This window comes from Rattus norvegicus, chromosome 3 (assembly GCF_021556685.1).
Source record: "Rattus norvegicus strain SHRSP/BbbUtx chromosome 3, alternate assembly SHRSP_T2T, whole genome shotgun sequence".
Lineage (NCBI taxonomy): Eukaryota > Metazoa > Chordata > Mammalia > Rodentia > Muridae > Rattus > Rattus norvegicus.
The window spans coordinates 32,857,499-32,871,501 of NC_141536.1; the positions used below are offsets into that span (position 1 = coordinate 32,857,499).

At 38.3% G+C, this 14,003-nt stretch overlaps 1 protein-coding gene across 32 annotated transcripts in view; it reads left to right on the forward strand.

Annotated features, from left to right (window-relative positions):
• Window positions 1-14,003, forward strand: part of Mbd5 (methyl-CpG binding domain protein 5) — a 387,213-nt gene that overhangs the window by 312,917 nt on the left and 60,293 nt on the right. For 15 of the 32 annotated variants that reach the window (XR_015682831.1, XR_015682836.1, XR_015682838.1 and 12 more), the window contains 3 exon segments: window positions 7,152-7,819; window positions 11,433-11,535; window positions 12,484-12,664. Coding sequence is in view for 23 of the 32 variants with exons in the window: in XM_087651557.1 (XP_087507683.1) it covers window positions 7,707-7,819; window positions 11,433-11,535; window positions 12,484-12,664 (397 nt within the window). In the remaining 9 variants the exon portion in view is untranslated. 32 annotated transcript variants of the gene reach the window in all.

Below are 14,003 nucleotides of genomic sequence, written 5' to 3' on the forward strand. Positions count from 1 at the left end.
TAATATTAAAATGCTAAATTTGGAAAACAGGAGAAAGTGTTCAACTTTTATACTGCAAGTTTTTTAAATATATATATATAGGACTGCACCTCTGATGATGGGTTGGTCTCCATAAGAGATAAGATTGCCAGAGTCCTGGAAGCAAGTAGAACATACTTTAATATTTTACAAAAGAACGCAATATTATTGGTATCAGAAATTTTAGAAACATATGACCATAAGTCCTGTCCTAGAATTTCGTTACACATTTAAGGAATGTCTGAAGTACCCAAAACTATACACTTGTATTTTAACAAAGAATTCTGGTGGATTATTAAGATTATATAATTATATGTGTAGGAACACTAACCAAATTTATTTATCATTATGAAAACTTGGAGAAAAGCTATGTCAACAAAATAAATGAAAGTAATTAAATTCCCAAAAATCCACCCCAATTATTGAAAGTAATATTTTGGGGAAATATTTAGTACCATACAAAGGGTCCAAGGGGAAAAAAAACTGGTAATGATTTAATACGTGAAAAAAGAGGATCTGGAGAGATGGCTCAGAGCACTTAACTATTCTTGTGGAGAACAAAAATGTAGTTTTCAGCACACATATGACAGACACCTCAGAACTGTCCCCAACTCCAGTCGTGTCATCCTCCTTTGGCCTCTGCAAGCGCTGCATACATGTGCCATGCACATAGGCAAAACACTCACGCATAAATTAAGTCAATTTCATATATAAATATGTGTATATAGGTCTCAAGAGACAAAAAACAAGATACATCAGTAAATGAAAAAATATTTAGAAGCAATACAGTTTAAGAACAATCAACAGTGTCTACATAATTAAACATATTTGGGCTCAGGGAGCAAGAATCATGTCCCTCAGTAGCTGATTTCTTCATACACACCAGAAGAAGGCATCAGATTCCATTACAGATGGTTGTGAGCCACCATGTGGTTGCTGGGATTCGAACTCAGGACCTCTGGAAGAGCAGCCAGTGCTCTTAACCACTGAGCCACCTCTCCAGCCCCTGATTTCTTCAAATAGCTCTCCAACTTTGCCCATGTCAGAAATCCTAATTAAATTCAGTGAGTCACCAAAAATTTAAAATAAAACCATGAAAGTAGAAGGAAAAATGGATTTCGTAAGGGAGAAGAGAGGATAGTGGATAGGGACTTGGATCAAAGACCGTTTCATATGTGTGTATGTATGCGTGTGTACATATGTAAGTATAATTGCAAAAGAACAAATAATGTTCAGAATATATCACCCAACATGGGGATGTTAATGCCAGTCTATAAATGACTGTATAGTAAGAACAAAACAAATACTGCTCAAGTATTAATTTAATGTTTGGGCACTGGTGACATTTCTCAGCAGGTTAAACCTTGCCCTGCATGCCTGGCAAGTTGAGTTACATCTCCAATCAGTAGCCTTCCTCTACACAAAAGAGAAACAAGCCGAGAAAGTCATTAGGGAAACGACACCCTTCATAATAGTCCCAAATAATATAAAATACCTCGGGATGACTTTAACCAAGCAAGTGTATGATAAGAATTTCAAGTCTCTGAAGAAAGAAATTGAAGAAGATCTCAGAAGATGGAAAGATCTCCCATGCTCATGGATTGGCAGGATTAATATAGTAAAAGTGGCCATTTTACCAAAAGCGATCTACAGATTCAATGCAATCCCCATCAAAATACCAATCTAATTCTTCAGAGAGTTAGACAGAACAATTTGCAAATTCATCTGGAATAACAAAAAACCCAGGATAGCTAAAACTATCCTCAACAATAAAAGGACTTCTGGGGGAATCACTATCCCTGAACTCAAGCAGTATTACAGAGCAATAGTGATAAAAACTGCATGGTATTGGTACAGAGACAGACAGATAGACCAGTGGAATAGAATTGAAGACCCAGAAATGAACCCACACACCTATGGTCACTTGGTTTTTGACAAAGGAGTCAAAACCATCCAATGGAAAAAAAGATAGCATTTTCAGCAAATGGTGCTGGTTCAACTGGAGGTCAGCATGTAGAAGAATGCAGATGGATTCATGCTTAACACCCTGTAGAAAGCTTAAGTCCAAGTGGATCAAGGACCTCCACATCAAACCAGATACACTCAAACTAATAGAAGAAAAACTAGGGCAGCATCTCGAACACATGGACACTGGAAAAAATTTCTTGAACAAAACACCAATGGCTTATGCTCTAAGATCAAGAATCGACAAATGGGATCTCATAAAACTGCAAAGCTTCTGTAAGGCAAAGGACACTGTGGTTAGGACAAAACGGCAACCAACAGATTGGGAAAAGATCTTTACCAATCCTACAACAGATAGAGGCCTTATATCCAAAATATACAAAGAACTCAAGAAGTTAGACTGCAGGGAGACAAATAACCCTATTAAAAAATGGGGTTCAGAGTTAAACAAAGAATTCACAGCTGAGGAATGCCGAATGGCTGAGAAACACCTAAAGAAATGTTCAGCATCTTTAGTCATAAGGGAAATGCAAATCAAAACAACCCTGAGATTTCACCTCGCACCAGTGAGAATGGCTAAGATCAAAAACTCAGGTGACAGCAGATGCTGGCGAGGATGCGGAGAAAGAGGAACACTCCTCCATTGTTGGTGGGATTGCAGACTGGTACAACCATTCTGGAAATCAGTCTGGAGGTTCCTCAGAAAATTGGACATTGAGCTGCCTGAGGATCCAGCTATACCTCTCTTGGGCATATACCCAAAAGATGCCCCAACATATAACAAAGACACATGCTCCACTATGTTCATAGCAGCCTTATTTATAATAGCCAGAAGCTGGAAAGAACCCAGATGCCCCTCAACAGAGGAATGGATACAGAAAATGTGGCACATCTACACAATGGAGTACTACTCAGCTATCAAAAACAATGACTTTATGAAACTCATAGGCAAATGGATGGAACTGGAGAATATCATCCTGAATGAGGTAACCCAATCACAGAAAAACACACATGGTATGCACTCATTGATAAGTGGCTATTAGCCCAAATGCTTGAATTACCCTAGATGCACAGAACACATGAAACTCAAGAAGGATGACCAAAATGCGAATGCCTCACTCCTTCTTTAAAAGGGGAACAAGATCCGGAAAAAAAAAAAAAGAACCAAAAAAAGGGGAACAAGAATACCCTCGGAAGGAAATAGGGAGGCAAAGTTTAGAACAGAGGCAGAAGGAACACCCATTCAGAGCCTGCCCCACATGTGGCCCATACATATACCGCCCCCAAACTAGATAAGATGGATGAAGCAAAGAAGTGCAGGCCGACAGGAACCGGATGTAGATCTCTCCTGAGCGACACAGCCAGAATACAGCAAATACATAGGCGAATGCCATCATTAAACCACTGAACTGAGAATAGGTCCCCCGTTGAAGGAATCAGAGAAAGAACTGGAAGAGCTTGAAGGGGCTCGAGACCCCATATGTACAACAATGCCAAGCAACCAGAGCTTCCAGGGACTAAGCCACTACCTAAAGACTATACATGGACTGACCCTGGACTCTGACCTCATAGGTAGCAATGAACATCCTAGTAAGAGCACCAGTGGAAGGGGAAGCCCTGGGTCCTGCCAAGGCTGGACCCCCAGTGAACGTGATTGTTGGGGGGAGGGCGGTAATTGGCAGGATAGGGAGGGGAACACCTATATAGAAGTGGAGGGGGAGGTGTTAGGTTGATGTTGGCCCGGATACCGGGAAAGGAAATAACAATTGAAATGTAAATAAGAAATATCCAAATTAATAAAGATGAAAAAATTTTTAATTTAAAAATAAAAATAAATAAATAAAAAATGAAATAAGAATGAAAAAAAAAGTCTAGGGGCTGGGGATTTAGCTCAGTGGTAGAGCGCTTACCTAGGAAGCGCAAGGCCCTGGGTTTGGTCCCCAGCTCCGAAAAAAAGAACCAAAAAAAAAAAAAAGTCTAAGGAACAAACCAACTTCATAGTATTGTCCTCTGACCTCTGTATACATGCATGTGGGCCCACAAATATCCTATACAAGTATGCAACTAAATTTTATTAAAAATATTAAATGGATTTAGTTTATATGTCTACAACAGAAATACAAATATCTGAAGAGAAAGTTTTCCCCAAAAATGCCAAATTCTAAGGAGCAAGTTGTTTAATTGTACATATTTGTAACACAGATGTAACAATATACATATTGCTTATGTAGAGTCATAAAAATAAACAAATACAGACCAGAATAACTAATGGCAGTGGTCACCTGAAGAGAGAAAAGGATGATGTGTCTAGAATGAGAAACGAAGTGGTTAATTGGAGATAGTACTTAACTAGATCTTCACTGATTTCTAAGTTCTTCCCCCATAGGAAGACCAGCAGCCTCAACTAACCTAGACCACTGAGATCTCTGACCCTGAGACTAACCACGAGGCATACACTGACTGATCTGAGGCCCTCTGACAAATATACAACAGAGGACTGCCTGATCTGGCCTCAGTTAGGGAAGACACACCTAACCCTTGAGAGACTTGAGGCCCAAGGCGAGGGGAGCCCTAGTGTAATGAGAAGGGAGACGTCTTCTTCGAACCTGGGGGTGGGGGTGGGGTGGGATGAGGAACTCTGGGAGGGCAGATCAGGAAGTGGGCAATGACTGGATTTGTTTTTTTTTTAAAAAAAAGGTAATTAAAAAAAGAAATAAAAAAGCCCAAAGATAATATTACTCATCTCACATTGTTACTATGAAGATTACTGACATTTATCATATTGTGACCATCATTATCATTGTGAGACTCATAACAGTAGTACTCATGAAATAAAATATATGCATAATCTATGTTTAAAATGTATGTATATTGGAATCTGACTAAATACACTGTAAAAATAGTGGCAATACATTGTTGTTTACTATGGTAAACTATTTTAATGTATACTTTAACATTTCTAGAAGCAAATAACTGAAATATGCAGTTATACAATAGATATTAGTGAAATTATGGCTCAATTTTTAATTTTATCTTCATGCTTCCACATAAACACCTTAACACAAAATATTATACTAATTATTCTGTTACTCTGTGTAGGCTACTAAATTTAAATGGCTTCTAAACAACAGAAGTGTGCTTCTTACCATTCCTAAGTCTGCGAAATACAAAATCAAGTCAGCTTCATGTGCAGTATTGTTTGAGAGGTCCCCTGCTATTCTGTACGTGCCTGTCTTTTCACTGTAACCTTGCAGAGTTGGAGAGATCCTTCTCAGCCCCACCATGAACTTGATCACCTTTCAAATACTCATTTCCTGATGCCATCATCAGCTAAACCAGAAAGTCAAATTCTCCACCTTGGGAATACACAGATATTCGTACAATAGCATTTACCATCTTTGTATTCCTAGAACACAGAGCAGTGCATAGTACTTGCTGACTGCTCTTTGAGTATTTAATAAAATATATAAACACAGTTGTAGTCAAAAGTGCAATGAAAGGAAAACAAAGTTAGAAAAAATACTGAACCTGAAAGTGGGTCATTTATGTAAGAAATGTAGCACGAGAGATGGCGCCTGGTAATACAATTTCCAGTTCCAGTCCCAGCCCCACTGGAACTGTCACTATGTGGCAGTCTTTTCACACACTGAACTTTTCCCAGTTATTAGGGAAATTCCCTACTTTCCACTTGTCTACCATTGTTTGCCATACCTAGAAACACAGTTCCTGCTTTTCAATGAAATGAGTGTGCGCTTCAGCACACCGCCTTTCCCCTGTCTCTGAGCCAAGGCACACAAAGCATATGCCTAAATCTACAGCAGCCTTCACTCTAAGGTTTCTTGCTTTCCTAATGAAAGACCTCCGAGTGATTTTAGGCCAGTTTAAATATCTAGAGTCTGAGAATGGAGATTGACTAGTTGTGTCCCTCCTTGTGCTGTTTAACTCTTGGAGTTATAGCTACTTATTACTTGACAATATGTTAATTTCTCACTTAAATCTTTTGAAACTGGTTTAAAACCTATCTGAATCCTGTCATTTGTGAATTATGCTCTCTCTGGGAACTTTTTGATAATGAACCACATGTCCTATTCTTAAAATACTAGGACAATATTATTCATTTTTAATATGGTTTCATGGCTTCTGTGATATGACTCTATAGTACATGTTAAATTGACCACTGAAAGAATTCTTTACAACACAGTTGAACTGTGACACCACATTCTCCATAGTATTGAAAGACTAAATAAAATCTTTTTAAATTTACTTATTTTTATCTAATTGCTTTATCAAAATTTCCTATGATCCCTGATGTTTTAGTCAGTGTCTTTTTCAATAAAGAAGTTTAGAGAGTACACCACAATATAAGAGGTTTTAGAAAATCTTGACTAAATCAAATGTAGGAGAAAACTTTCCTTTACATTTAGAAATGTATAATTTTTTTTTTATTTCTTACTACTATTTCCTTCAAAAAGAAAAATTTAGTACAATATAATGATTAGGGAAGAAAGCTTAATCATAGCTGAATTTAATAATAAGGAGTAATCAAAATGTGATTTCATTAACATGTTTTTCTGGTAGACAAGTCATGAAAGGTGGTGGGTATATTTTTATTTCAAGTTCAAGGAAGAGAGAGTGAGCAACCATAATTTTGGATCTACTCCAAGTAATTAAAAAGTTGCTCGTAGTGAAAAATAAATCAAATGATTTAATGACAGTAAATAGATCAATCTGTAAGAAAACAAGTTTGCTAGAATTAGCCTCTCCCAGGGGCCAGCCCCTTAATAGTTGCCCAATGGTCAGCCCTGAAACCATGTTACCAAACAACAAAAAAGAACTCAGCAGTGTGTGTGTGTGTGTGTGTGTGTGTGTGTGTGTGTGTGTGTGTGTGTGTGTGTACACAGAAAAAAATGAACTTGAGAGTGACGGGGGAGAGTTGTCCATGGGAGGAGTTTGAGGGGAGGTAGATGGTAGGAGCTGGAGGAAGGAAAGGGAAGAGGAAAGTGATATTATTCTATTTCAATTAAAAACACTAAAAGGTAACTTTAAAAAGAAAAAAAACAACAGAGAACACAAAAGTGGCCAGGTACATTTAGAAGTTTTATTTAACTAATGTGGCTTCTCAATTTTCAACTTTAAATGTGCAGCTTATGTATTTACATATATTTCAGGCTACATTGATGGAATTTTGAAGTCATGAAAACATCAGATGAACCAGCCTGCAACACCTTGGATTCACATTGGAAAATGAAGTGGAAGCTTAAAGAATGTGGCCTTTAAAGGCAGGCAGTACTGGAGACATTAACTGGCTGGTGGTGTCAAAGCAGACCAGATCCTAGACAGTAGAGGTTATCTTAGTCCAGTATCAAGGTTCAGGACAAAATGTACAACTAAAAACTTTTCATCCCTTCCTCTTCTGCTTCAGACAGGTACCAGCATAGGTGAATTATGATTTTCCCTGGTTGAGAGTGTTTGGTTTTGCCTATGTAGACCATGCCTAGGAATGAAATACTTCTTTTATTTAATATAGATTATAATGGGAAACACTTTCACAATGGCTGATTTCAAGGACTTGGTTCCAAACTGAGCCGAACTTTCCCGATGTACTTCGTAGTCCGGGAAAACTGTGCTATGCTGGCCCAGTTTTGAAAGGCCACCATGCTCGGTAATAGAAGGATATCATCTTATTGCTGATATCTTTGGAGCACCCCAAGCAGACACAGAAAATGAATGGAGGCAAAGAGTGTGACGGAGGAGACAAGGAAGGAGGTCTTCCGGCTATCCAGGTTCCCGTGGGTTGGCAGCGTCGTGTGGACCATAATGGCGTGCTTTACATCAGGTGAGCTCTCATTATCTCTTACCTCCAAGTGTGCAGTTTCAAGATGAAGGCAGTAAAAGACGATCCTCTGTAAGGGAACAAAAGGTTTTGACTGACAGCACCTAACATAGACGAATAAATGACCTCTGTGCTAGAAATACACAAGAATTTTTCCTCTGTGCTCTTTAGCAACGTAAATTTCCTTAGATTATTGAAGAGAATCTTTATGTATTACTTTTGTCTATGTGAAGTTATCTTTCTGCTTCTCTGTAATAATGATAAAGAAAATGCAAAGCTTTCTAAAAGGAATCTAAACAAGAATACTATATTCACAGGAGAATGTAAAATACTGGAAATAGACCCAACATCTCATTTTAAAAGTCATCCTGCTACAGAATACTCCATCTAGCCTTTCTGAAGCTAATTAGCAATTTTCATTGTTAGACCTTTTAGCTTAAAGTAACTTTTACCTTTTCTGTAAGATTTTTAATCATTTTTCTTACTGTAATAGCAAAAACAAAGTCATGATGCTCATGTTTTTGGCAAGCATATAAATGCATGTGTGTATGTGTGTGCGCGCGCACGCGCGCGTGTGTGTGTGTGTGTGTGTGTGTGAGAGAGAGAGAGAAAGAGAGAGAGAGAGAGAACGAGAAGAAAATGAATGGAATAAATTGTCTGGCTGTTAATAAAGTTTTAGCTCCCTACCTAGGAATGGTGACCCACTTCTTTAACCCTAGTGTTTGGGAAGGAGAGGCAGGTGAACTCTCTGTGAGTTCAAGACTACCTTGGTCTACATAGCAAGTTCTAGACCATCCAGGGCTACACAATGAGTCCAATTCTTAAAAAAAAAAATTAGCCTTCTTTATTTAGCTGTTGATGCCTAAATTTATTTATAGTTTTTTAATAAGTAATGACAGATTGGATATATACATTTTTGTGATACACTTCAAAATGGAAATATTTACAAGATACAGCACATAGTGGTGATATGGGTTTCAGTGTGGCTTTTGTAACCTAACTTCAACAGAATTCTTCAGTTCTACAAAGATATATATATTTGGTGGGCATTATGGTGCATGCCTATAATCTTAAAATTTATGATATAGAGGTAGGAAGACTAGGGCGTTAGAACAGGCTTTGGCTACACAGTGAGTTAAATCAGTCGGGGATACCAGAAACCCTATCCTTACAAAGACAAAGTAAAAACCAAAAATATACGAATGCAATATTCTTTGAATGAATGAGATATTCTTTGATATATAAATATTAAAAAATCATATGCCATAACTCAAGAAGGCAGTTTAGATATGGATTTGTTTGGTTTGGGTAAGAGTTTCTTGAGATAAACTTAATTCCAATTGAAATTTCTTTGTCGGATATATTTCTTTTTTTTCTGTACTTTTAAAGGTGTTCCCTGTTCATTTACTGAAAGGAATAAAAAAAAAGTAGGGAATGTGTAGTCTAGCCCATGAAAATAAGATACACAAACACTCATGATTAATTTCCTCAAAGTATTCCTACTATCACCATTGTTCATAGATTGCCAGAAATATCTTATTACTAATACAACACTGCACATTATCAGAGACATGTTTGTATTCATGTTGTTCAAGATCTATAAAGAAAAAAAATTACATACAACCTGGACCAAGTGATTCAAAGTCTTGATAACTATTATGAAATCAACTTTTCACATCACTTTGACCAAAAGTCAGGTTAAGTCTAGGAGTAAAAAAGAAACAAATTGAAGTCTAAGAATTCACAGTGACCTTGTGCATGAGTTTCCAAATCTCCCTAGTCTTGAATGTCTGATAATCCTCTCAGTATAATGTCTTCAAATCAAATCTGAACACCAAGAATTCTTAGAGAACTTCCCAGATAAGGTAAATGTTTTCCAGTTAAATCAAGCCAACATGGATCTGATCTGTTTGGCTGATGCCAGTTAAATCACTGCTGGAACGTTAGTGGGAAGTTAGCCCACCTTCTGCTGCTCCCGTCCACACACAGCTGCCTGCACACACCTGCTGCCTGCACACAGCCCTGCACGCACAGCTGCCTGCACACAGCCCTGCACACAGCTGCCTGCACACAGTCCTGCACACAGCCCTGCACACAGCTGCTGCCTGCACACAGTCCTGCACACAGCCCTGCACACACCTGCTGCCTGCACACAGTCCTGCACACAGCCCTGCACACAGCTGCTGCCTGCACACAGCTGCTGCCTGCACACAGCCCTGCACACAGCTGCTGCCTGCACACAGCCCTGCACACAGCTGCTGCCTGCACACAGCCCTGCACACAGCTGCTGCCTGCACACAGCCCTGCACACAGTCCTGCACACAGTCCTGCACACACAGCTGCCTGCACACAGTCCTGCACACAGTCCTGCACACAGTCCTGCACACAGCTGCTGCCTGCACACACCTGCTGCCTGCACACAGTCCTGCACACAGCCCTGCACACAGCCCTGCATACAGCCCTGCACACAGCCCTGCACACAGTCCTGCACATAGTCCTGCACACACAGCTGCCTGCACACAGCTCATCTCTGGATTAGTTTCCAGCCTTTCCTGCCTCGTGGCACAGAGGCTTCATGTTAGTTAAGCTTGCCACCTGTTTCCGATCCTTTAAGTGTTATCTGTGATTCAAGACATAACTATTTTTACATTAATTATTACTACCAAAAGTTAATTAAAGAGCTACAACTGAAGAAAAAAGACTGAACTGAGTGTTAGGGAAGTATTTTTAAAGTGTCTGGAGTATTCTTAATAGACTTTAGGAATTCTTCACTTTAGGCTAAATTTTACAATTAATTCTCTCTAGGTTGCCATCCATACACTTTGTTTTAAGTAAAATATTGAGCGGTTTCTTTGTATTAAACATACTAATTCTTCATGAGAGAAAAACAATATCTTTTAGTTACATTGTTTATCAAAATTATCAGACCTATAAAGGCATCTGTGCCTCTGTCTGCTACAGTGAAATTCCAGTCTACAATGTGAAATTATTATTTTTTCTTGTCATCTAAAACACCCTAAATAGGTCACTTAAGATGGAGAATTTTTTTAGGCTTTTTCTTTGTGCCAAAGTAACTTGTATAATTTTTTATGAACACAACATAAGTTGCCTCTTAACATAGCCCATTTCAAGTACTGTTTCAGTGGAGGCAGAATAGACTCTATCCAGGAGTGATGGTTTGCATGCTGCCATTTCCCTTTTTCCTCAGCCAGCCTAAAGCAGATCTCATGGTTCAAATGAAAAACATTACCTTTGCATTTTTTTCCTCTTCCTTTCTTACTTGTTAATGCCCTTTCCTAAGTATAGGAGTTTCCCTTTAATCCAACCCAAGGTTTACAAAATACATTGTCTCATTTTCTATGAAAATATGTATTTTCCTGAAAAATATTTCAGTTACAAAGAAAGAAACAGTGTTAACATCTGTAATTTAGTAGCTAACATAATATTGGAAATAAAATAACTTTCTATACTAGGAAAATACTATCTTATAAAGGACCAATAAGTCTATCGATTTTACTTTCTTTTAAAAAAAGCATATACATTTTTCTTTAAAAAGCATGTGCACTCATGTATGTAGTCAGATTGTTTGCTGATGTTTTTCTAAACTGTCTTACAGCCCCAGTGGGTCTCTGTTATCTTGCTTGGACCAGGTTAAGACATACCTGCTTACTGATGGAACATGCAAGTGTGGCTTGGAGTGTCCTCTTATTCTTCCCAAGGTAACCGTTTCACAGCACAGCTACAGCAGCGTTGCAGTCTGGGTTTGGGGTCAATCATTTCATGTATTTGCCTTTCTCATCTGGCATCTCACTTCTACCTTAGTATTCACTTCAGTTATTTTGTGTGCACTTTGGAATGCTTAAAGATTGTGAAACAAATAATTTGATTCATTTTCAAAGGTGACATATTGCCTCTTTCATTGGAGCTTTGCTTATAGTACAGGGTGTTTATTTCACTACTATGGCTACTCAAATCTGTAATTGTTCTTTTTGCACTGGTATTGGTAAATCTGCCACAGATGCTCTTAAAAATCACAAAGTTCAACTCTCATTGTAAAAATATGAAGCAATTTTACTGCTTTACAAACTAAAAAAGCAATATAATTTAAAATGGTGAATATTACTTGGAATAAAATAAATAATTATTCTCTGATATGTGTATTTAGTACTAATTTTAAAACTAAAGATTAATAAACACCCTTTTCTTTTTGTATATTACCATATTTTTAAAAGAAATTTATATAATAAGAATTTTTGACGTACAATAGATTTTTAGATCAGCCATCAGAGTAAGCAGCAGGGAGAGTAGCCAGCCGGGATGCTGTGGCTTTTCACGTTTGTCACAGTGTGCTCCATTTGTTTCTGTGCTGTCACGCCGTCAGGAAGTACCTAAATTACAAACATTATTAGATTTTATACCCTTCCCTGTCTTTAATTAAATTAACTATCATAAAATTTGTATAATTTTCATTGTCTGTCACTAAAAAAATACTATTTGGCCAGAAGTATTTTTAAATTATGTAAAGTTGTTTTCCTTCCATTTAAAACCTTAAAGGCTTAATTCCTGTTTGTAGTTTAATTCGTGCACAGCCTCTCTCTGTGTAAGCAGGAGGTTTTCTCTTAAATGTCTCATAGACGTACTATAAACAGAGTCTGGTTTTCTTCCAGGTGTTTAACTTTGATCCTGGAGCTGCTGTGAAGCAGAGAACGGCAGAAGACGTTAAGGCAGATGACGATGTCACAAAGCTGTGCACACATAAGAGAAAGATCATTGCAGTGGCCACCCTCCACCAAAGCATGGAGGCCCCACACCCTTCTCTGGTGCTCACCAGTCCTGGAGGAGGAACAAGTATGTAATGCTGTCACAGGGCTAGGAAATCTCCTGACTCCATCCTAAGAGAAAGGGTAGCTAGAAACCGCCATGCGAGGGATTGCTTAGTCTCTGTTTTGAACATCCACAGTTTTGTGTGTTCTAACATTTTGAGTATAAACAGCAAATTCTCTTTGAAAAAAATTAGCATGGATATGTTTTTCAAATATTCTTATTCATAACATACAGTTGCATAGGCAAAATCAATACTAACTAGCAAATTAAAATTAAAATTCTGTGTCTCTGCATACAGAAAAGCTAACAGGAATAAAGGCTACATTGTTTTATAGAAAACATCCGCTTATATAGGGCTAGATTTCAGTGGATAAGATCAAGTTCCAAATAGAGCTTACCAATACTATTAGACGTTTGTTTTATCTTATTATGTTTTTTTTTTTATTATTATCCCTTAGAAGCCTGTTTTCTAATGGGAGACAGATAGGGGTGGATCCAGATGGGAGGGGAGAAACTGGGGAGGGGGGAGAGCTAGGGGAAACTGTAGCCAACATATAATACATGAAAAGGTCCATTTTCAATCACAGTCAAATAAAAAGAAATTAACCATGTTGCTTTTTTGTTAGTCATAATAGCTATTTATTAAGCACCTACCCACATTCAAATCACTTGGCCAAGAGTTTTTTATAGCACACTCTGACAACACACACACACACACGCACACATACACTCTCTCTCTCTCTCTCTCTCTCTCTCTCTCTCTCTCTCTCTCTCTCTCTCCCTCCCTCCCTCCCTCTCTCTCTCTCCCCTTCCTTTTTAAGTAAAATGTTAGCACATTTGTGTATGAAGTGTGTTTGTGTAGACGTGGACATGCATGGTCACAGTGCATATGTGACGGTCAGAAGGCACCTTCCAAAAGTCAGTTCTCTCTCACGGTCAAGCTCAGGTTGTGAAGCCTGGTGGCAAGTGCCTTTACCCACTGAGCCGCCTCCCCAGCCCTGACACTCTCCTTTGTAAGAAATTGCCAAGGTACAGAACAGTGCCAGGGTATTTGCTGAATTCCCCTATGCTGTGAAGTTTGCTTTTCCAGGCTGTACATAAATACTCTTGCTAACCTCAGAATCCCCCTGATGAAGAAGGATATAGTATCATCTGTATGTTGAGGTAAAGGCTATCCCCCTGTGCCACTCACCACAATCCAGTGATGCCAGTAAAATTCTAGGAGCTAGTCTGTAGTCTGTATTCAAGTTCCTTTTATTTCACTACTAATAACCCTGCTAGCATTAAAAAGTTCCATCCTGTTTTAGAATCTAGAATATAACCTGAGATTGTATACTGTAATTAGCTTTTACATTTCTTTAAT